The 21013-nt window shown below is 47.2% G+C and overlaps 1 protein-coding gene across 17 annotated transcripts in view; it reads left to right on the top strand.

The window, feature by feature from the left end:
• The window catches only part of neo1b (neogenin 1b), a 69959-nt gene that overhangs the window by 39906 nt on the left and 9040 nt on the right, over nucleotides 1–21013 (top strand). For 11 of the 17 annotated variants that reach the window (XM_081712282.1, XM_081712278.1, XM_081712288.1 and 8 more), the window contains exons 5-17: nucleotides 3348–3484; nucleotides 5415–5569; nucleotides 6082–6202; nucleotides 12459–12684; nucleotides 12839–12993; nucleotides 14182–14330; nucleotides 14473–14611; nucleotides 15403–15452; nucleotides 16443–16584; nucleotides 16884–16994; nucleotides 19096–19290; nucleotides 19482–19577; nucleotides 20740–20975. In XM_081712282.1, coding sequence (XP_081568408.1) covers nucleotides 3348–3484; nucleotides 5415–5569; nucleotides 6082–6202; nucleotides 12459–12684; nucleotides 12839–12993; nucleotides 14182–14330; nucleotides 14473–14611; nucleotides 15403–15452; nucleotides 16443–16584; nucleotides 16884–16994; nucleotides 19096–19290; nucleotides 19482–19577; nucleotides 20740–20975 — 1912 coding nt within the window. The remainder of the gene's footprint in view (nucleotides 1–3347; nucleotides 3485–5414; nucleotides 5570–6081; nucleotides 6203–12458; nucleotides 12685–12838; nucleotides 12994–14181; nucleotides 14331–14472; nucleotides 14612–15402; nucleotides 15453–16442; nucleotides 16585–16883; nucleotides 16995–19095; nucleotides 19291–19481; nucleotides 19578–20739; nucleotides 20976–21013) is intronic. The other 6 variants (XM_081712281.1, XM_027019981.3, XM_081712285.1 and 3 more) reach the window with 4 other exon arrangements.

Raw genomic sequence — 21013 nt, forward strand, 5'->3', positions numbered from 1 at the left:
TTTGTGGCTGGAAGACCTTTCTGCCGTTTTCCTTTCAGAACCTCGCCGCCTTGGCAGGGTGCTTGTGCTGCCCAGGATGCCAGCCATGCCTTCCAGCACCTTTGTGTGGTGCAGCCTTCAGCCAGAGGTTTGTTGTTTTAGCGCTTATCTCAAGATCATCTTACAGCTCGCAAGGTCTTGCTAAACGACTCCGGCTGAACGGCATGCAGGGGCTGGTCCTTGTCAGCCCTAGTGGTCATTTAGAACAAGCCAAGCTTAAACAAGCATTTAGCATGCCCACAGAGTTGATCCCCCTGGGCGGGTGTGTGAGTGCTTGTGCACTGGCCTTTAATCCATGCGGATCTTGCAGATCAATATTGTCTCTGGAATGTGGCTTCTTGAACTGAACTCAGATCAACTGTATACATTTTCACCTTATGGTGAAGATGATTGTTTGGTCCATAAAACAGTGTTAAGGGGAGTTGTACAGAACCGTGTCACCATATTTTGATTATTGTTGTATCTCACTTCTGGATCAGTTTTAACCCCCCTCCCCAAACCCCTGCCTAGAGATTAAGACTTAGAATGCCAGAGTGTTTATCTGGAAAGTTGGCAGATGATGCACAAATTCCTGGGACAACTGATTCCTCCCTTGAGACAGTGCTTTTGTGCAAATAGTTGGCAAAATCAGTTTCCTTTGGTTTGATTCTGACCATACTGATGGTAAGCTGTTTTTTTTGGACAGTGATCGCATTGCTGATTAGAACGGACTGTCACGGAGGGTGCTAGTTAAAGCCTAATTGTCTAAAAATTGTCCTCCTTTGTTGATCTGGGTTTTAGTAGCAGTCCAGGTCAAAGGTTTGTTTGACTCAAACATTTTAGTTGATCAGGGTTCGAATAGTGGCACACAGAGTATATTATAGTAATATGTTATTCATCTCTAATTTATTTTTAAAATTCCGTATTAAGACCCACTGTGGGAAGTGTCCGTGTGGCTGGTTAGATATGTTGCCATAAATTGGCAACAGAACTCCTGTCACTTGTTCTCCAGCTCCAGCAACACGCCATTCATCTCTGGCAGGATCGCGCACACACACACACACACACACACACACACACACACACACACACACACACACACACACACACACACACACACACACACACACACACACACAAAAAAAAAAAACAACAACTCCATGTGGTGTGTGCCTCTCTCTCCTTTTCTCCTCTATCTCTCCTCCTCTCTCTCTCTCTCTCTCCCAGTATTGACCCTTCTCTTTCTCCCTCTCTCCCTCACATCTACAAAAACCCAATTACACCACTGCCACTGTTTTATTGTCTTCATAGGTCTTGTTGGGTTGATAAAGCAGTTTCTTACCCTGAAGAACAAGCCTGCATGCGTTCAGGACTGCTGTGTCAGCCTCAGCTCTCTCTCAGTCCCACAGCACTGCCTGCCCAAGTTCTTCTCAAACTCTGGAAGGCAGTGACCCAGAGTACTGGGTATGCGTCGTCAGTTCCAGACCTTGAATTAGATTTTAATTAAGGGGCTTCTCACTTACCCGAGGGGGGCGGGGTTGTTTAGTGAGGCACACGGATCCCTGGGGGTACTCTCCTCACATGTTCCTTTACCGTGCCATATACTGTCGTTACAGGCTGTGGCAGTGGAACTGACTCTATCTCTGCACCTTCTAAGGCTGAGCCAAAGTTAACGTATGGAAGAACGTATGCATGGTTAGGAGATGAAGCACCATAGACCATAGCCACTTCACTCTGTCGCTTTATTTACAGGGAAGAAGGAGCTCGTCACCATATTTGTGCAGGGGTCTGGGAAGATCCTGATGGTGAAATGAGGGTACAGCACCTAGAATGGGACCTAATTAGGGCCCAGCTCAATGTGCGGTGCCAAAAGACAGCCAAAGGAAGGGACCTGTCTCACATCTGCAGCTGTCCCAATGCGGTGTCTCCTTTTTTTTAACAGTGGATCTCTTTGCTAGGCCTCTTTTTATGTGACTCCAGTTGTCTGTCAGTCACCAACCGCTGTTGCACCACCATGCATGAAAGATGTTACCAATTGCCAAATATGAGCAGCCACACAGTAAACACTGTCTTGTAACTGTCAAATTGGAAACGAACCTCGGCTCACGGCACAGATTCGTAGATTCGCGGCTGCAGGCTCTAGAATGCACTCTCTCCCTCGAACCCCTAGCAGTTATGAGCCTGGAGTGGTTGAGTGTGGGTTGAGTGATGCTTCCTGCCTAGACTACTGAGATGAAATTGAGCTTATGTAACAGTAGGTATAACCCAGGTTAAAAATAGTAATGATAAAGTTACCTCGAAGAAAAATGACATTAGTGGAATAGTGAACAAATAGGCTTCTATCAGCACTTAAATAAGAAACTCCGTAAGTCGATAAGAAGATGATGAATCTCCATCTTCATATTCTATAGTAAACTGGTGAGTTTGGAGACGGATTGGATTTGAGTCTAGAGATCCATCAGACCCCTCTGGCCGCATACACATGCGGTTCTGTGCGCTGCTGCTTGTCTATTGATTTTCTCCCTCCCTCTCTCCCTGCTGTTATTACGCACTGCTGCCTAGGCAGTACCCTAGATGTGCAGTCCCGAAGTCCTGAAGCCGAGAGTGTCATTAGCTTAGGTGCTGCGCGGCCCATAAAGGAAAGACTTTAGCAAATGGAAGCTATAATGTATCCTGTTTGGACTTCATTTCCACCTTGCATTCAAATGTAGCAGGGGGAATGTAGCTGAAATGGTCCAGGTGTGTCTCAGTGTGCCAGTGGATGCTGGGGTGACTTTTTCTTTTGTTTCATGCCATATGAAAGGAAGGCAACATTTTTCAAACTGCAAAGTACTCGGACTAGTATATGTGCAAATGTTTACATGGACATTTACATTCTAATCACTAAATATCAAAATATTATGTTGTCTCTAAAGGACATTACAATAAAGGTGTATAAAGGTCCACAGTAATGGAGGCTGAAAACTTTGACCGCCGGGCCAGAAACCAAATGAGTTATTCTATATTTGCAGCTGTCAAGTTAAAACTAGTCCCAGTTGGTTCCTCTACTACACAGTCTTCCTTTGAAAGCACCTGCAGAAAGTGTGGACTTATGGTTGTCTGTCTGTGTGAGCAAGGTGCTGTTAGTAGATGGAGAAATCTCTCTGCTGTCGTGTTTCGTGGCCTTCGGGGAACATTCGTGAGCGACGCTGCTCCTCTCCAGCTTCCCCAGAGTGTGTCTTCTCGGGCCCGCTCTAATAGCCGTATCCGTACTGAGGCTTCCACTACAGAGTGTTCCCACGCCCATACCTGACCACTCCTCCCTGTTCCTTTTGCCTGTTCTGTTGCAGCGACGAGAGGATCTCTGTGATCGGCGGAGGCGTACTGCGCATCGCCAACCTGACGTCGGAGGACAGCGGGACCTACAGCTGCCGGGCGGACAACAGCAACGAGAGTGTGGAGACCCAGGCGAAGCTTACCGTGCTGGGTACGCTGCTGAGCATGCGCGCTACGATGCGTTCTGTGCGCGCACTTTGACCTTTGCAACACATGTTCCCTTCAAAGTGACGCTTTCTTTTGTTTACCCCACGCACCACCCCATCAGCTCTTCTTGTGCTGGTCTCTAATCTTTCAGAGATTTTAAAGGATTCACAATTATCACAAGTATTTTCAAAAAGTGTCTCATCATACCCAGGCTGCTAATGCCAGAGGTAGACCCAAGCCCTGTTGCAAATGTAGGCTAGTTGTAACTGTTCTTTACAGAGAGGATTTTGAGACAGTGTTTTGTGTGAACTGCAGTGGGCATAGCTTTAATTCATGTCCTTCATGTTGCTCAGTAAAGACCTCCTTGCACAGTAAAAGTGATATTGCCAGGCTAGGATGAGGAATATAACCGTTTCATAAGGACACTGTGTGCATCACCTGTTTCATCCTACCTCTAAAACAAGAGCTATGGATACAAGAGAGGCAGAAACGGTGAGTGACTGCTCCATGTGGCAGTCAGAAGTGTGAGTAAATGAAAGAATGACTCACTTTGCCCTCACATAGAGTGCGTTTGCTCACACGTGTGCCTCAGCTTGTCTGCCACTCCCTGGCTTGCGGTTTGATGTTTTCCCTACTTTGTGTGACCCTTCCAGCAGGTCAGGCAGATCCGCGTCTCCCAGGACTCGCTGCTGCTGATGTATTCCTGCACTTTATATTTCTGGGGACTTTTTTTTACCGCTCCATTATAAAGACTGACGCATGGTCGAATCCGTGTGTCTGCGCTCTGCGGAAACCGCTTCCCCAGGAGAAACGACGCGTGTGATTTGGCTACTGCTTGGCAGAAACGAGCCTTTGGTCTCCGCCTCTCCCAGCCACAAAAGCCTTGTGGGAGATGGGCGTGATCACAACAACAAAACAACCCGCAGTGACTGTAAATAACTTTGAATGGCAGCAATTTCCTTTATTAATAAAGACAAATATGCGATTTAGGATGTCCTAGTCACACATCCCACATCCCATTGTTGCTCTGTGGGATCTGGGAGCTGTGGATGGAGCACTCGGAGACCGCTCTATGAGTCAAAACCGGTGGTCACGTATGGGCTCATATGAGCACTGAACCTTTTGTGTAGTGGAACAGTACCTTCATTAGACCATAAAGGGCAGCTTAGAACTCCACCTACTGCAGGGTGCTCATATGTGTATGTGCTCTTGTTATATTTGTGGCAAAACCCTCCTCAAAGTATTTTGTTTTCGCTTCAGTCAGAAGATTTTGCTGCTTGAGCCACAAAATGATGAGTGTCTTTGCAGCTGTGTTGCTCATTCTGAGGGGATGAAACACTGGAGTTCTTTAAGTAGCTAACTTTAGATAAGCACTAAACCATAGAGTGTCTTTCTTTTATATTGTACTCAGCAAAGTGCTGGTGTGTGCTATTAACATTTAAAAGTCTGCTGAAGTCTTGGGTGGTCGTTTCAGAGCTAATAAAGGCCATCATTCACATGAACCAGTTCCCCTTTTATGAGACGTATTTGCCGGATCAGATGGAAATGCCCTTCGCATTTCTTAATATGGGTTTCGGTTACATTTTTAAAAATCTGCCCATAGACAAAAGAATCCTCTGCCCACAAAGTAGCCCAGTTTGCAAGTGAGTGCCCACGGAGAGATTGCCATCTCTGATCCTGCCCTCATGCTCCGTGAGAAGTGTATGAACTAAGAGCAACATTTTAGACATGTTCCTGTGTAGCTGATTTGGCGGGGAGGGGGTGCTGTGAATGCTGTAATTACTGCATGTATAAAATGAAAAATTGTCTCCTCCTCTTTGTATATCGTTGGAAAATCCTTGTCTCTGGTTGAGGAGGCCACCAGTTGGTGGTAGCTCTCTACAACCCTCTGTCTTTTGGACTGCCTGATCTCCTCGCCGTTCTCCATCTTCCAGTTCCTCCTCAGTTCCTGAAGAAACCCTCAAACATCTACGCCCATGAAGCCATGGATATCATTTTCGAGTGCAATGTCACAGGCTTCCCTGCCCCCACAGTGAAGTGGGTGAAGAACGGTGATGCAGTCATACCCAGCGACTACTTTAAAATAGTGGTGAGTGTCTGCTTACTACTGCTGCTCCAACGTCTCTGGGCCGGGACAGTCCCCTTATCTTTAGGGCTGGATCAAATGCCAGTTTGCACTGGGATTTGGATCCCACTGGAAATGTGCAAGACTAGACTGAACAGAACAGTTCAGCTCATTCTAAACCTGGCAATCAACTGAAACATAACACTTTGCACTGAGACTTCTGTGATGTTTTGAATTATCAGCATGCGTATGCCACTGCCATTGTCCATTTAAATATGTGCATGATTAGCTTGTGGCTAAAAAAGTGTGAGACGATCTGTGCTTCTTTTTGTGTGCGTGTGCGTGTGTGTGTGTGTGCGTGCGTGTGCACGCGCGCGCGTATATATAATTCCTAGGTCTCGGATGCCTTGATCTTGAACTTTAGTGCCCAGCCCTTCTCAGCCATCCCTTGTGCAGCTGCAGCCTCATGGCGGTTTTGACTGAGTACTGCTTAACAATTATATTTTTCTTTTGTTTTTGTCCATTTTCTGTGGCAGAATCAGCATGACCTGCAGGTGCTTGGCTTGGTGAAGTCTGATGAGGGCTTTTACCAGTGTATGGCTGAGAATGAAGCTGGAAACATACAGGCCGGTGCCCAACTGATCATCCTAGAACAGGGTAAGAACTCTTCGCCCTGCTGTGCCCTGCCACACCCCACCACCCCGCCTCTTCACCACACAGTGACTGTGGCATCTCTCAGATCAGTGACTGGCAGTGCATACTGCTGACTGAGGTGGTGATGTCTCCACATCTTAGTCCTACCCAGTCAGCTAAGAGATTATGAGGGAAAGACTACAAAGGCTTTAAAAGTAGCGTTTGTTTCGACAACCATGACTGGATTATCACCGCTGCCGAATTATAGTCAGGCGTTTGTTTCTTTGTGCTGTTGGTGGAGTCAGCACAGCCAGGCAGATTCGCATGCAGGTACATGTTTCGGTTTTCACGCTTTGAAGAACACACAGGAGATGGTCTCTCTCTGTTACACACGCACATGCGCTGTTTCCACCCTCCCCTTCCTTCTCTCCTTGCATGTGTCATTGTGGTTGTCGCATGGCACAGGCCCACACTCTCACGTGCGTCTCTGTCAACGTGGGGTGCGAGCACATGTTCTCACGCGTCTGGAGCACATGGGAGGTGTGAGTGGCGCTGCATTGATTGTGGTGTGTGAGAAATCTGCTCCTCACTGCTGTCTGCGCCGCCTGGTTCGTTAGCACTGCCTGTAGACTCATTTGCACTGTTTGCTTGTGTATTAGCGTGTGCGTGCGTGTGTGTCAGGAGGGGGGTGGTTTAGTGAGAAGGGAGAATCACTAGCTCCATTCTAGTATTACCTACACACTTTTCAAAGCCAGTCGCCAATGACACAATCAAAGCACACACTGTGTGAACCTGAATGGAATGTGCTCTAGATCTGGGCCTTGTGGGTTTAGAGTCCAGCCGTGACGGTCCTTGCAGTGTTCTTGGTCACCCCGATGCGCTGCTCTGCTGGTGCATGCCACATAGCAGACAGCCAGAGAGTGAGGAATGGCCATCTTTGGGGAGCTATTGTTTCATCACTTGCTGCAGTAGCAACAAGAGGAACTAAGGCAAGCTCTCCCCAGCTCTGTGCTAGTTTATCATGCTTGCTCGTCAGTGTATGGAGAAGGGAACAGGCTGTGATGGAGGAGAGCAGACTACCCTGGTGCAGTTGAAGGCTAGGCAGACATGCTCTGTAATGTCTGCTCCTTCCCAGCTTAAAAGCCTTTTACAGCCAAATGGCTCAACAGAGTCAGCACTGTTCAAGTCCTGGGTTTCCCAGTGTCTCCCAGTTAGTGTGAATAAATGTTTGCAATTATGGAAATGAGACATTATAAGCATCACTCAAAAATCACTCGGGGCTAAATAGTATTTCCTGATTTATTTATTTATTTTTTAATTTAAATTAATTTATTTATTTATTTATTAAATCTTTTTTTCATGCTTGGAATCTTTATTAATTTGCTGTTGATGGTGTATTTATTCAGATGCAATGACCAACATAAACATTGTGCTATCCAGGTGCTGCTTCAGCTTGTAGTGCGATCTACAGATTGCATTCGTACTGGGCAGATGGTCTATGTCATTACATCTAGATTATTTGGACCTCATGTTGACCGTTTAAACAAAAGGTGCATTCTAATCACCTGAGTAGTTCCCTGCGAGGTGGAGTACACAAGGAATTTAGCCACTTTAAGGGAGACCCCAAACTGTAGCGAGTGAAAACATTCAATTCAAAAGTAGCTTCAAACTGCTAGAGTACTGGGTAACAGTTTATTGCTGTGCAAGAAGTTGACACCCATCAGAGTGTATCCATCAATCATTGTATGTCTCGTCAAGATATTCTGCAGAGGTAAACCTGCTGGCTGGCTGATTTATTGGAGAGCAACAAATAAAGGAGAATATGTCATAGTTCGTGTGTGTGTGTGTGTGTGTGTGTGTGTGTGTGTGTGTGCTATTAATATTTCATATATTTTTGTTGAAAGATATCAGTGTGTTGCGCAAGTACCCTGTTTAGAAAAGTCAGACAGAAGAGGAATTTAACTTAAATCTTATCTACTTGGCTCATGTTAGTTATCCTGAAGTCAATATTAGCAAGTTTCATGCACAATATATAGCAGTGTTACATGGATACAGCTCAGTCTAGCCACATTAGCAAACAAAGGAACTCATTGCCCAGCTGTCAAGAAAAAAACAAAAATGTGATCTGCATTATGATGTTGCCTTTCAAATGAAGGGATTTAATCTGTTGGCCATTACCACATGATTAGTGCGAGAATACATGGGTACTGCTTAGGGACCCTGTGGAATAGAGTGCAGCTTTAGTCTTTAGTGTGCAACTAAGTGTCTCTCTTCAGTTGTTGGTGGCTGTTTTTTGGAAGGTTAATAGGAATCATTGGTGCTTTTCAGATGCCTAGCACCTAGTTAGTGTGCGCGTGTGTGCGCGCGTGTGCACGTGTGCGCGCGCGTGTGCACGTGTGCGTGTGTGTAGTTGCCTCATGCTGAGATGACTACAAGGTGTGAAAGCGCTATTTTTCACTTCTCCAGCTGGGCCGACACCATAACTTCAGCCTAAATTACAGAAAGTGATAGCGATTTTGCATCACACTCTCTCTCCCTCACTCACGCACTCATTCAGTAATTTCGGCGGTGGATTAATCAGTGCTAGATGTTAAATGTCTTAAAGGCAGTGTGTGTGGTGTGCAGGAATAGTGAGAGCGTCTGAGCCCTGCTCAGGCTCTGCCTCCTTGGGTGTCCTGAAGATTACAGCGGGTGGAAAGCCTGCCCTCACGTCTCCCCCTCACCCAGATTGGCTTTGTCTCTGTGCCTGCTCGTGTCTTGCAGAGGTAGTGATTCTGCTACCTGCATCAATGAGCAATCAGGTGGTGTTGAGGCTTTGAATGGATGCTGATGATCTGGCCTGGTCTGCAGGGATGTTGGGGGGGGGGGTGGCATGTGGTCTGAGATGGAGGGAGGGCAGCGGAGAGACTCAGCGAGAGAGAGCCTGTTTGTTCGGAGAGCTGAACGGCCGGCTAGGCCAGATAAGCTCTCGCACATGGGCAGAATGTAGAGCAGAGTGGGATCCAGCAACGTAGGGTCAGAGTGACGCAAGAAGGGTCCGGGTTATTATGGCTGGGTGGCGCCCCACCTCCTGCATAAACGGAGCAGTGCTGAGCGAGCCTCTCCACCAGCAGCGTCAGGAAGTGCCGCCCACACCAGGCGCTATGCTTCTTCCCACTCCACCCTAATCTGTAATTCAGACACAACGGGTTATTTTTGCCTAGGTCCCAGGCCCCGGAGAGTGACTTTCTGCCCGTGGCACTTCTTCCTGTGAGTCACTCGATGGCGTGGTTTTGTTTTTGTTTTTTTGGTCTCTGCGCGACCGTGTCAGGGCCGCTGTTTAGCGCTGCAGTTCCTCAGCCGCATGGCAGGCCAGGGCTCTGAAGTTGCTAATGCTTGACATGACTCTCCCTGCGGGCTCCCCTGCGTTGCTGACAGGGCGGCGAGGAGCTGTCCGATCACCTTACTTTCCAGATCCTGGGTTGTGCCTGTCAAGACTGTCCAGACCCTGTGTAGATCCAGGGGTGTTTAAACTGCTATATCATATAACCAGTACTGTCATAGGCTGCGCATTTTGTCCATTTAAGAGTCAGAGGATTAGTCTAAGGTGTAATCATATCTCACTATTCTCTAAAAGGGAAATATGGCATAAATGTCAGCCCTTGGATCGTGGGAGGTCTGGTATATATGACCTCGTATTATAACTCGGGATTAAACCATCGCTGTGGGATCTAGTAATACTATTATCACAATTTATGCTGTTCATTACTTTTTCCTGATGAGAGCGTGCGTAGGGCGTGAGCTGTACAGAAGAGACCTGACAGGTGCGGAGAAGCCCTAGTGGCACCCATTCCCCCTGTGCACCGCTCACCCTGAGGCACCATGTTTAGATTTCAAAGTCCAGGAGCTGTGGGATAGATATCACGAGTGTATGAAGTGTCAGAACTCATGAAGGGTGAAATAATCTTGCCTATATCGTGGCGCAAACTCTTAAAATGTGGCTTTCAAAAATGATAAAATCCCTTCACACATACTCGTGCGTGCTCGCACTCGCTCTCTGTGTCGTGTGTGTGTGTGTGTTCATTAAACACATTGTGGTACAAGTTCAGTGAGAATCAGTCATCATAAACCAGGGCACGCAGTCTTCTCACCAGGCATTACTGCTGGCTTGTGCATGATAGATGTTTTCCCCCCCATTGTTATTTTAACACACACCTAATAATATCTAATATCACACACCTAATAATATCCTGAATGCTGCTGATCTTTTAAAGAGCAGCATTAGCATGGGTGGGGTTATCTTTGGACCTGGGCTTTGCCCTGTGTGGCCTGGTGTCTTTCCCCTGCTGTTATGTGACATGGCACACCTGGTGGCTGCTCTGGCCTGCCTGACGGGCTGTTTTGTACTTTTCCTGAGGATGTTGTACATTCAACCAGCCCAGCTTGTTTTGGATTGTCATGGTATGGTTTATAGTCTGGTGGAAACTGAGGAATTGCCATTGTGGTTGTGACTTTTGTCGTCTGGACACACTGGCCTGTTTTTAATAAGCGGTCTTTTTTGCGCTTAATCTGCTTTAAGACTGTGCATCATTACACAAGACATTCACCCACAAACTTTTACCCACCAGCTCACTGGAAGCAGCCCAAGGCGCTGATATGAAAAGCCTGTTTGAACTGATGATTGTTTAAACAGGGCTGGTTCATAAGCTGGACGACCACAGTCACATGTGAGCAGGCGCCAAGTGAGCTCGCCCCAGCTGAACCACAGCGAAACCACGTGCCATCTCTAAGAGAAAATACATCAGTGCACACACTTGGACTTTCAGAAGCACTGTGGAGAAGGTTAAGTGAAGCACACCATCTTCCTAACAGTTTTCCCAGATCCCATGAAGCATTTTAAGCATTTTAATTGCTAGAGCCATAGACAGGCCTCGCCCTGAGCGACACCTACCTCATGAACTCCAGCCAACCCTCAGCATACGTCAGTGTGGATGCGGTCGGGGGCTGGACGGCAGAGGCAGCCACGCGCCTGCGCGTGCCATTCAGGATGCAGCACTGCGCTTCTAAGCGAGAGGCGAGTGGCTCCACTCGACAGGGCCCCTGTGTGTGCCAGCCTTCAGCTGGCAGCAGATGGACACCGCGCCGCCAAGCGCGTCAGGCTGGCAGCCGCCTCGCCTCGCCTCACGGCTCTGCCGTGCTGTTCCTCTGGCCCGAGCGTCTGTTTGTGCAGTGAGACAAGGCCGGCTCAAAGGGCAGTACCCCAGTGCACACACTGAGTGCACACGCTCAGGGAGCTGGTTCATGACTGCATTTCAGCATCCAAGCCTCACTTCTGTCTCTGGTTGTCGTGCTGTTCTGTTCTATTCTTTTCTTTTATATTACATTTTGAATTCAACATTAGTGACTACTAGAGGTGTATCTTACAGAACTTCACATAGTTGGGCAATGCTTCACATATTTGGTCAGTGCTGTGATCCTGACATAACTGCAGAGTCACCTGCTCTATGGCACTACACCTCTCCACTCAGGGCTCACCCGTGAGATGAGTCTTATCTGCCCACCTGGCTGAGCCGTGGCCCAGCCCCGTGCAGATGCACGTTATGAGCTGCGTGGAGTATTCACAACGGGAGGGTTTCCACTCCACCACACCTCCTGGAGGAGAGCGAGCAGGGGTGCGAGCTCCTGTTAGGGAAACTGGGCGTGAGCTTCCTGAGCGCTGATGGGAGTAACGCGCACAGACCGCGCAAGGTCCAGAGGAGCAGCGGAGTGACGGGCACCCTGCCCTCACAGGGTTGGAACCAGCTACACTGCTTGCGTCAGATTTTTACAGACCAGGAATTAGGGAGAAAATATAACTTTTTGGGGTGCGGTATCTGGCAAATCTCACGGGTAGTGTTGCCTTCAGATGAATATATTTGAGAGAGAGGCAGTACTCAATGTCAGCAACAGATGGGTAGCTGTAATTAGCTTTGTGCTGACTGATGTGAGATTCGTTAATGACGTACCATCTCCTCAGTGCTGGCCTTGGCTTCTGCCTGTTTACCGTGGGTGACTTGCATGCTCTCACTCCATTGTAAATTTGGTGTGGTTTTTTTTTGTTGTTTTTTTTTTACATAGTGGAATGGTTTTTTTGGAGTGTGTGTGTGTGTGTGTGTGTGTGTGTGTGTGTCAATTTTATTTTCTTTTGTTTTTCCTGTTTTTCTCACCCTCCTTTCCTTACCCCACCTCCGTATCTTTATTTTACCCTCCCTGTTTCCTCCATGTTGCCCCACTCCCCCCCCCCACACGTGAAACACCCCAGACGTTGCCCTCCCCACGTCTGCTGTCCCCTCACTGACCAGTGCCACTACTGACCATGTAGCCTCCGGCCCGGGCGAACGCCCAGGCCCCGCCCCCACGGCCCCCAGGGACCTTGTGGCGTCGTTGGTCTCTACCCGCTTCATCAAGCTGACCTGGCGTCTACCGGCTGAGCTGCACGGAGAGAACCTCACTTACTCCGTTTTCCACAGCCTCCACGGCTCCAGCAGGTAGGCCCTGCAATGTCCACATTAAAACGCCAATCTGTGCTTTGCTGAAAAGCTTCTTGTGTGGTGACTCTTTGAATCTTGCCATGAGAAGACAAGCTCAGTTTTAAGTAAGCTCTCCCGTAACCCTTCACGCCTGCACCTCCTACCTTGACAGGGAGCGTGTGGAGAACACCACAGCGCCGGGAGAGATGCAGGTCACCATTCAGAACCTCATGCCAGACACCAAGTACACCTTCAGGGTGGTAGCGTCCAACAGAAACGGCCTGGGTGAAAGCTCGCCCCCCCTTACAGTGGCCACCCAACCTGAAGGTAGGACATGCACACAAACACTCATGTAGACCTACAGACCCCCCACGTCACAGTGGGGCCTGCAGAAGCTGGGCCAATCCTGTGGTCTCCCCTCACCTGGCTCTCTGAAGCCAAACAAACAGGACCTGTGTCGAGTCTGCTTGTCTGTTTACTCCAGCCAAACAGAATACTAAAACTGACTTGGGGGAACGCGGGGTGGGGTTCGCAGTCACCTTCACACTGAAACATTCTCTGTCTGAGCTTTTGGTCTGAGCCTGCCCAGCATGTGTGTGGGAACACTGAATATTCCGACACATCCACAGTTGAACTGGCTGGTATCAAGAGTAATGCGCAGCATTCTGGGTGATTGTATTGTGTATTTCATTAGTGCTGTGGATGGCCAGTATATGTGGGCTTACACTCCTCACTCTTTATTATGGGTCCATGCACAGAGTGCATGGTAATAGCTGGCCATAAGCTGGCAGTAAACACTACATACTCAACACAAAGGCATCTGAGCACGGAACTGAGATTTGCTTGCCAGTCGACTTCAAACAACAGTAACAAATGGCATCGCTTCTAGGTCGGCACGCCTACACCTTTTTGAAAGACTTTTTTGTTTGAATACCAGTCGTAGACTACAAAAAACATTTGCATGGTGATGGAGAGAAGAAATCTCTTCTGGAGCCTAGCTGCACATCAGATGCAGTAGAGTTTGTGCCTCTTTGCGTGCGAGGTTGTCATTATTGAAAGACTCCTGCTGTGCTGGAAGGAAGCGTGTCATCTCACGTCTCAGTACACTGTAAAGTTTCAGGATTGAGAAAAACAAGCAGTCGAACAAAACAGGCATGACGCAAAAGTAAAAGCTTTCTGAGTCAGAAGTTTGTCGGGAGACATGGCCCTTTTGAAGCAGCTGACTCTGCAATGAATTTGGCATAAGCCCAGCATGCTCGGAAGGAGCGAGCTGCTCGCACTTGTCCGGACAGTCACCAGGAAGACCATGTGGAGGAACCTATGCCAGATGTGATGCCTTTAATTGTGGTTTCAACCACAGCTGACATGCCTTGGTGTTTCTGTAACTTATCTTTGAGATCTATTGGATATGGGTTGGCTGTAGAGGTTGTGCTAGTCATGGTTGATCTGATGGGATTGGGGAGCTTGTATAAAATGCTATTCTAAAAGCTATGTTCCCTCATCTGGTCATTGCAGTGCAGGTACCGGGTCCTGCCCCCAACCTGCAGGCAGCGTCCATCACCTCCACCTCAGTCACGCTCACCTGGGAGAGACCTCTTACCGGCAATGGGGAGATCCACACGTATAAACTCTACTACAGTGAGAAGGGTCAGGATACGGAGCAGGTGCGGGCAAGAAACCATGTCTGAAATACATGCTTAGACCTGGCTGTACCTTAGTGACCCTTCCTGTCATCAGTGCTTCATGTAAAATGGAAAGGCTTCTTTCTCCGACCTTATTCCTACTCATTTGGTTTGTGTCTCTTAGGACTTGGATGTTGCAGGCCTGTCCTACACCATGACAGGGCTGAAGAAATTCACAGAGTACAGTTTCAGAATGGTGGCTTACAACAAGCATGGGCCTGGGGTCTCCACTGAAGACCTGCTCATTCAGACGCTCTCTGATGGTAGGCTCTCCTCAAATCATGTTAGTGTTTGTGTTAAATGAGTAAAGGATGTGTAGTCTGCCTCTGTATGTAGTGGTGTTGTATTATTGTGTTGTAGCGTCATGCATTACATTACAGATACAGAAACATAAACAACAAGCGAACCTGATAAACCCAAACATTGTGACAAGTGTGCACGTGACTTGAGAAAGCTGGAAGATGGTGTTGTACTGATTGCTCCGTGTCTTCTCTGGACTGAAGTGAGAGTGAGATGGGGCTTGTCACTATAGGAGTGTGGCAGGTGGTGTTCTACAACTTGGAAAAAATGGTGGAAATGTGAGAACAAAAGAGCGGAGGCAGCTCGATGAAGGAAAAACCCACAATAAATGACAAGCTGATACTGAGCGCATTCACACACTCGTCTCTCTCACACTCGCTCATTTGCGCTCGCTCGCTCTCTCTCTCTCTCTCTCTCTCTCTCTCTCTCTCTCTCTCTCTCTCTCTCTCTCTCTCTCTCTCTCTCTCTCTCTCTCTCTCTCTCTCTGTCATTTTCCTTCTCATTCTTTTTCTTTTAGACACATGCAAACACACAGCAACAGGAGTCATTATAAATTTGCAGTAGTACCTGTTAATGTGTCTTTAGGGAATATGATTCTCAAAGTGTCATCGAGAAAGACGACAGAATCCCAAATGTACTAACAGCACAAATGAGCAGGATTTTGTAAACAAGCTCTCTGATTCCATTAGTTACTGAGCTGTACATCATGATGCTGTTTTTCAAACCCGTCTGGCCATCTTGCCCATTTTTACAGTACCAAGTGCTGCACCACAGAACGTCTCACTTGAAGTCCAGAACTCGAAGGTAAGTATGCAGGAAAATTGTGACCTGTTTTAAAATTAAATTTGGAAAATTTATTATTTGAATGGTTTTACTTTTCTGAGGAAATTGGTGTGTGCGTATGTATAGCATTTCCTAATCTGGGGTACTCATTTAACAAATGTAATGTATTAGGACAGCCCTCAGGTAAGTCTAATGGACATCCTTCTAATGCATTCATTTCTAACAGGTCAGGTTGTTTGAGATCCGTTAGCTCACAGCTCATTGGCTCCTCTGCACTCTTGAGTACAACACCTAGCTTGTTGATTCTTTTTGGCATTTTAAAGTGGCAAGTATTTCAAGTTGTCTAAATATACATATTTCTCTTAAAATACATGTGTCTCCTAAATGCAATATTTAGGTGAAAAGATGATGAGCTTATAAATGACAATAGAAGCAACAGTTTCATGTTCCAATTTTTAGAATCTTTCCTTTCAAAATCTGAGCTGTGCATGGCCGAGTTCTAATGCTGCACGGATACAGAATGTTTTGCAGAGAGCGCAGGCGATAAAATGGCTTGTGTTGTCCTCCAGTGTGGCTGTGTATACCTCCTGAGGATTTCAGTCAGGGCATTTGGACATGGCAGCCTTTCAGAACCTTTAAAGGACCTGGTCATGTGACTCCATATCATTCTTATCTTCATATCATTCGTATCCAGTTCTCCCTGTGTATGCAAATCACGGCACTGGGTCTGCATGGGTAATGTCTGATATGTCTGGAATGATAATGTCTGGTTGCTAAGCAGTACCATAGAGAATTATGTGGGCGTGTGGCGCACACCTGCACATACCCTTAGTGTATAGCAATGAGGTTGTGCCACTCGAAATAAAGCATTAAAATAAAACACATGCACCTCTGCTAACTCGACCTCCTAAGACAGAGGTCAGAAATGGGCTGTCTAACTATGATGGGCTATGTTTGACTTGACGTCAGCCATGCCGTCTGCTGTGCTCTCTCCTCGGTTTTGTACCCCAGAGCATTATGATCCGGTGGCAGCCCCCGCCTCCCGGCACTCTGAATGGGGAGCTGACGGCCTATAAGATCCGCTACAGGAAGAGTGGTAGGAGGGGCGAGGCTGCTGAAGTCATGACTACTCAGCTTTCTCAGCTTATAGATGGTGAGTGAGTTCTTCCTTTACCATTTCAATAGTTGCTTCTTGTAACCCAGAACATTATCTCTCATGAGCACAAACAGTTAATCACATCTGAGATCCCCTGACAGCTGCTCAGGAGCATGCCTAGGATTCAGCGAGCTTGACCTTGCAGCTGTAAATCCAGAGGCAGGAAGCTGTAGCACGAATCCATCACTGAAGAGAAGAAGCAACTATATCATCATTTATAATTTATGTGGCAAGTGTGGAGTGAACTGGGGTGTTGAGAGGGGAGGACAGGCTGACATGGCTCCATCTCACCATAGGTCTAGACAGTGGAGCGGAGTACTCGTTCCGGCTGTCGGCCAGCACGACCAACGGCACGGGACCCGCCACAGAGTGGCTCACTGCTGAGACCTTCGAGAGTGACCTGGACGGTAAGAAAGCAGCAGCGTGCCTACGGGATCAGTGGAGGGTCAAGAGAGCTTCGGGATTCCTAGCCAAGGCACAAAATAAAAGTGGTTGCCATGTATCAAAGGATTTTTCTCTGCTCTCTAAATGCGTCACTGAAGGCTTATGCGCCGACTCTGCTGTTACGCTTGAATAACGCCGTCTCTGTCCCAGTGGATGTTAGAGGGGAAACTGCCATTATTGATCACAGTGCAGACTCATCTGGTGTGGAGGAGGACCGGGAGATAAGAGAGTAGGAAGTTATTAAACACAGATCAAACAGGAGCACACAGATAGACTGTAGCGCATCAATACCGAATGCCATGCTGAATAATGCAGCTCTTCATCTGCGTTCTGAAAACCTGCCCAGAGACAGTGGTGAGTGGCTCCAACAGCCAGGGCCTTTTTCTGAGTGCTGAGTGCAGTCAGGCCACTAGGACATTCTGATGAATCTTTTAATTAAGGGATCATGCTGAACACCTTACTGCAGCACAGATGTTATATGGGCTACATGGCTGCATACTGAAATTGCGATATGATGAAACTTTATGTAAAGCCTGCTGTGGGTCGTGGTTGAAGGTTCTGTGTTTGTCATGCCATGTGAACGCGCGTGATTAGGAGGAATGTTCTGACAGCAGGATGAAAGCCTGATTGGGAGATCACACTCCACACAGTAGAAACCGCATCAGTTCACGTTGATGAATGCAGTTTCTTATTCTGAATCTAATGTACTGTTACATATAACATGCAGCCTTTGTATGTGTTTATTGTTTGGAAAATTTTGATACTTTTATGCAAACCCTCTTTAATTTGTTCACATTAGGTTATCACTTCTGGCTGTTTTGTTTAGTAGTTTCAGCAATATGTATTGTGAAGTTTTGGCTGTAGGTATTGTGGCACTACAGTATGTCTTTGAAAGAGAAGTGTTTTCCCTCTTAGCCTTCGCAGTTCTGCCCATGCTTTACCTCCTTGTTTACTGTTTTAGCTCTGAGCTTGGTTTTGTGTTCCTATGCTGTGTATGGGAAGTGAGTGGAAGAGAGTCATAGAAGCACAATTGCTACACATTAGGGCTGAGCACTGGCTCTGAAAGGTTCTGCTGGTATTAAAGATGAAACTCCTTGCGACTCTGAAGTGCAACTGCGTTGCAGCCAGAACTCATGGCAGCACTGGGAGTTGATCTTCCTGGTTGGTGTTCCCTGTAGCTGAACGATTTCAGCATGCTGTTCAAAGAGTGGGGGTTTTGTCCCTGCTCTGTTGTTCAGAGACACACTGAAGCAGCGAGGATAAATAGCCCTAAGTGTTTCAGCCGATTAGGACAGCTAAGATGGATTAATAACTGTGCTTTTTCATTCGCATCAAGACATCCCTGGTGAGGCAGCCGACGCAGCGGAGTTCTTCGAGCTCGAGCTATTTTTTTTACATAAACTCTCTATAATGCATACATGGCTGAAGCACTGAAAGCACAGTGTTACTTGACACAGCCCTGTGAATAAGCACAGATTTAAACTAATTAATCAGTTTAATGTCTCCAAATCGAATGGGTTTTCAAGAAAGTTCTCTAACTGGCTCCTTATACTTCGTAAAAAACAGTGCTGCAGATCCACACACTGGCGTGGAATTAAGCTCAGCTGCAGGAAAGAGATGGAGCAGAAATGGCTTCGTAATATAAGCCTTTCTTTTAACTTGTGCCAAAAATAAACTAAGACCTTTTTTTGTCACTTGCCCTTTTTTCTTGCACACTCCGTGATTATGAAGGAGTGATCCTGTGTGGCAGCTTCCACTGAAGTGCCCCTCCATTCTGGTTTTGAAGTTACTTCTTCCTCAGAAGGGAGAGTCGTAGCATTGTGATGGGGGGAGGGTTTATGGGACCTCACTGCTCCATGACCTGGGACCAGCTCCAGGACCCTGAAGAGGGGACCTTGCTTGGCTCCTCCATTTATTATAACTCACTTCTGAAGGTGCCATCTGGTTTTTATCCACTCATTAGAATGGGATTATAAAATGGAGATGGTGACACTGCATATGAATGTCTGTGTACACTTGCATTATACATCCCTGTACAGGCGAGTGTCTGTGTGTGTTTTGCAGAGTCTCAGGTGCCTGGGATGCCCAGTTCGCTGCATGTGCGGCCCCTGGTGAACAGCATTGTGGTGAGCTGGACCCCACCAGAGAACCAGTACATTGTGGTGAGAGGCTACAGCATTGCCTATGGCATAGGGAGCCCTCACGCACAGACCATTAAAGTGGACTACAAACAACGCTACTACAGCATCGACAACCTGGGTAACCTGCTGTCTAAATTTGCTTTTTCTTTGCTCATTTTGCATTCTGGGGGGCCATTTTCCTCTTTCCTCGACCCCGAGATGGAGCAAAGGCAGTTTGCTGGTGGGAAGCTGATGGTGGGTTGGAAGGGTGGGAAGAGTGTGTGTGAGTATGTGAAAGCCAAGTGTTTCCTGGTGTGTGCGCCTTTCCAGACCCCAGCTCCCATTACGTGATTACTCTGAAGGCCTTCAACAACATGGGTGAGGGAATACCTGTGTATGAGAGCGCCATCACCAGGTCTCAGTCAGGTACATACCCACGCACAGCTCAAGAATTGGATGATGATGATGATGATGAACTGCTTTGTACTGTACAAAAAAAAATTTCAAGTCAAATGATGTTTGATGCCCTATTTATTCAATAAAAACATAGCAAATTTTTTTCCATTTTGTTTCATGAAGTTCTCACAGTGCCTCTTGTTTTACTAATGCTAAGAAACTGTGTGGATTGTAAGGCTTCATTCTGTATCTTGTTTGCCATATCCGATATCTACTCTGTCTGAGGTGATACCCTCAGGGGTAGTATCAGTGTCAAGATTCGCATGACATCTCTATATATTTTCTTAACAGCCCCAAAGTATTAAATTGCCTGAAGATGTGCAATTGCCTTTTTCTTATCTGAAGTCTGGTTTGGTGCATGTCTAAACACTTTAGCACATTTGCTACATAACCAGAAGCCAGAACCTGAGTAGAGAGAGTTAGAGAGAGAGCTTCATTGCTCCAGCGTTGAAACCCAACCCCACACCCCTTCAGCAAGAGGAGTCAGCATGGTGGACGAGTGTGTAAGGGGTGCCCTCTGCAGTCCTCTGGGCATGCTCCGTTGCCGTGCAGCAGGTCATTATAGCAAACTCCAGCACACGGGGCCACTTTAGGGCAAATATCCGGCCCACGCAGACGCCAGAAATCTGAGCACATATCATGTCATGTGGCTGTGACCTACAAAGAGAGCTAACGCAGGAGACAAGGAGATAAACAAATAGTTGGAACCCAAATATTTTTGGAATTGCCTTGGATGTGGATGTTGTGGTACAGTGTGAATACAACATGCATCAGCTATGGATGTGTCATTCTCTACACTTTACTGGGATGGTTTTCAGACCCAGACCCCATTTTAAGATGCATAACCATCCCTGTTCCTGAGTGGTGATTTTAATCTGTGATGCTTGCATTTGTTTTTGAATATACTGCAAATTCTAAATAGCTATGCTAGTATTCTCTGCTCTAATGGTATCTCTCTCTCTCTCTCTGCCCCCACCCCAATGTTCCCCTGCCATTGCTCTGCTCCCCCATTTAAACACATCATTCCCTTTATTCTCATAACCCCCCCCCCCTTGCTGTTGTTTTTTGTGAACCATTGTCTGTTTCATGCTTTGTGTTTGCTGTCACCTGATGCCATGTTGACTGCTGCCAGATCCCATAGACCCAGAGATTGATTTGTTTGAACTCTTCCACCACCCCCCCCACACCCCAGCACCCGACCCCTCCCCCATGCTACCCCCCGTGGGTGTTCAAGCCTCTGTCGTCAGCCACGATGCCATCAAGGTCTCCTGGGCCGATAACTCGTTGCCCAAGAACCAGAAGATCACAGACTCCAGATACTACACCATCCGCTGGAAGACCAACATACCTGCCAACACCAAATATAAGGTGCTACAGTAGCTGCATACACACCCAGGAATGGACAA

This window comes from Electrophorus electricus, chromosome 4 (assembly GCF_041902795.1).
Source record: "Electrophorus electricus isolate QZ-2024a chromosome 4, ASM4190279v1, whole genome shotgun sequence".
NCBI lineage: Eukaryota > Metazoa > Chordata > Actinopteri > Gymnotiformes > Gymnotidae > Electrophorus > Electrophorus electricus.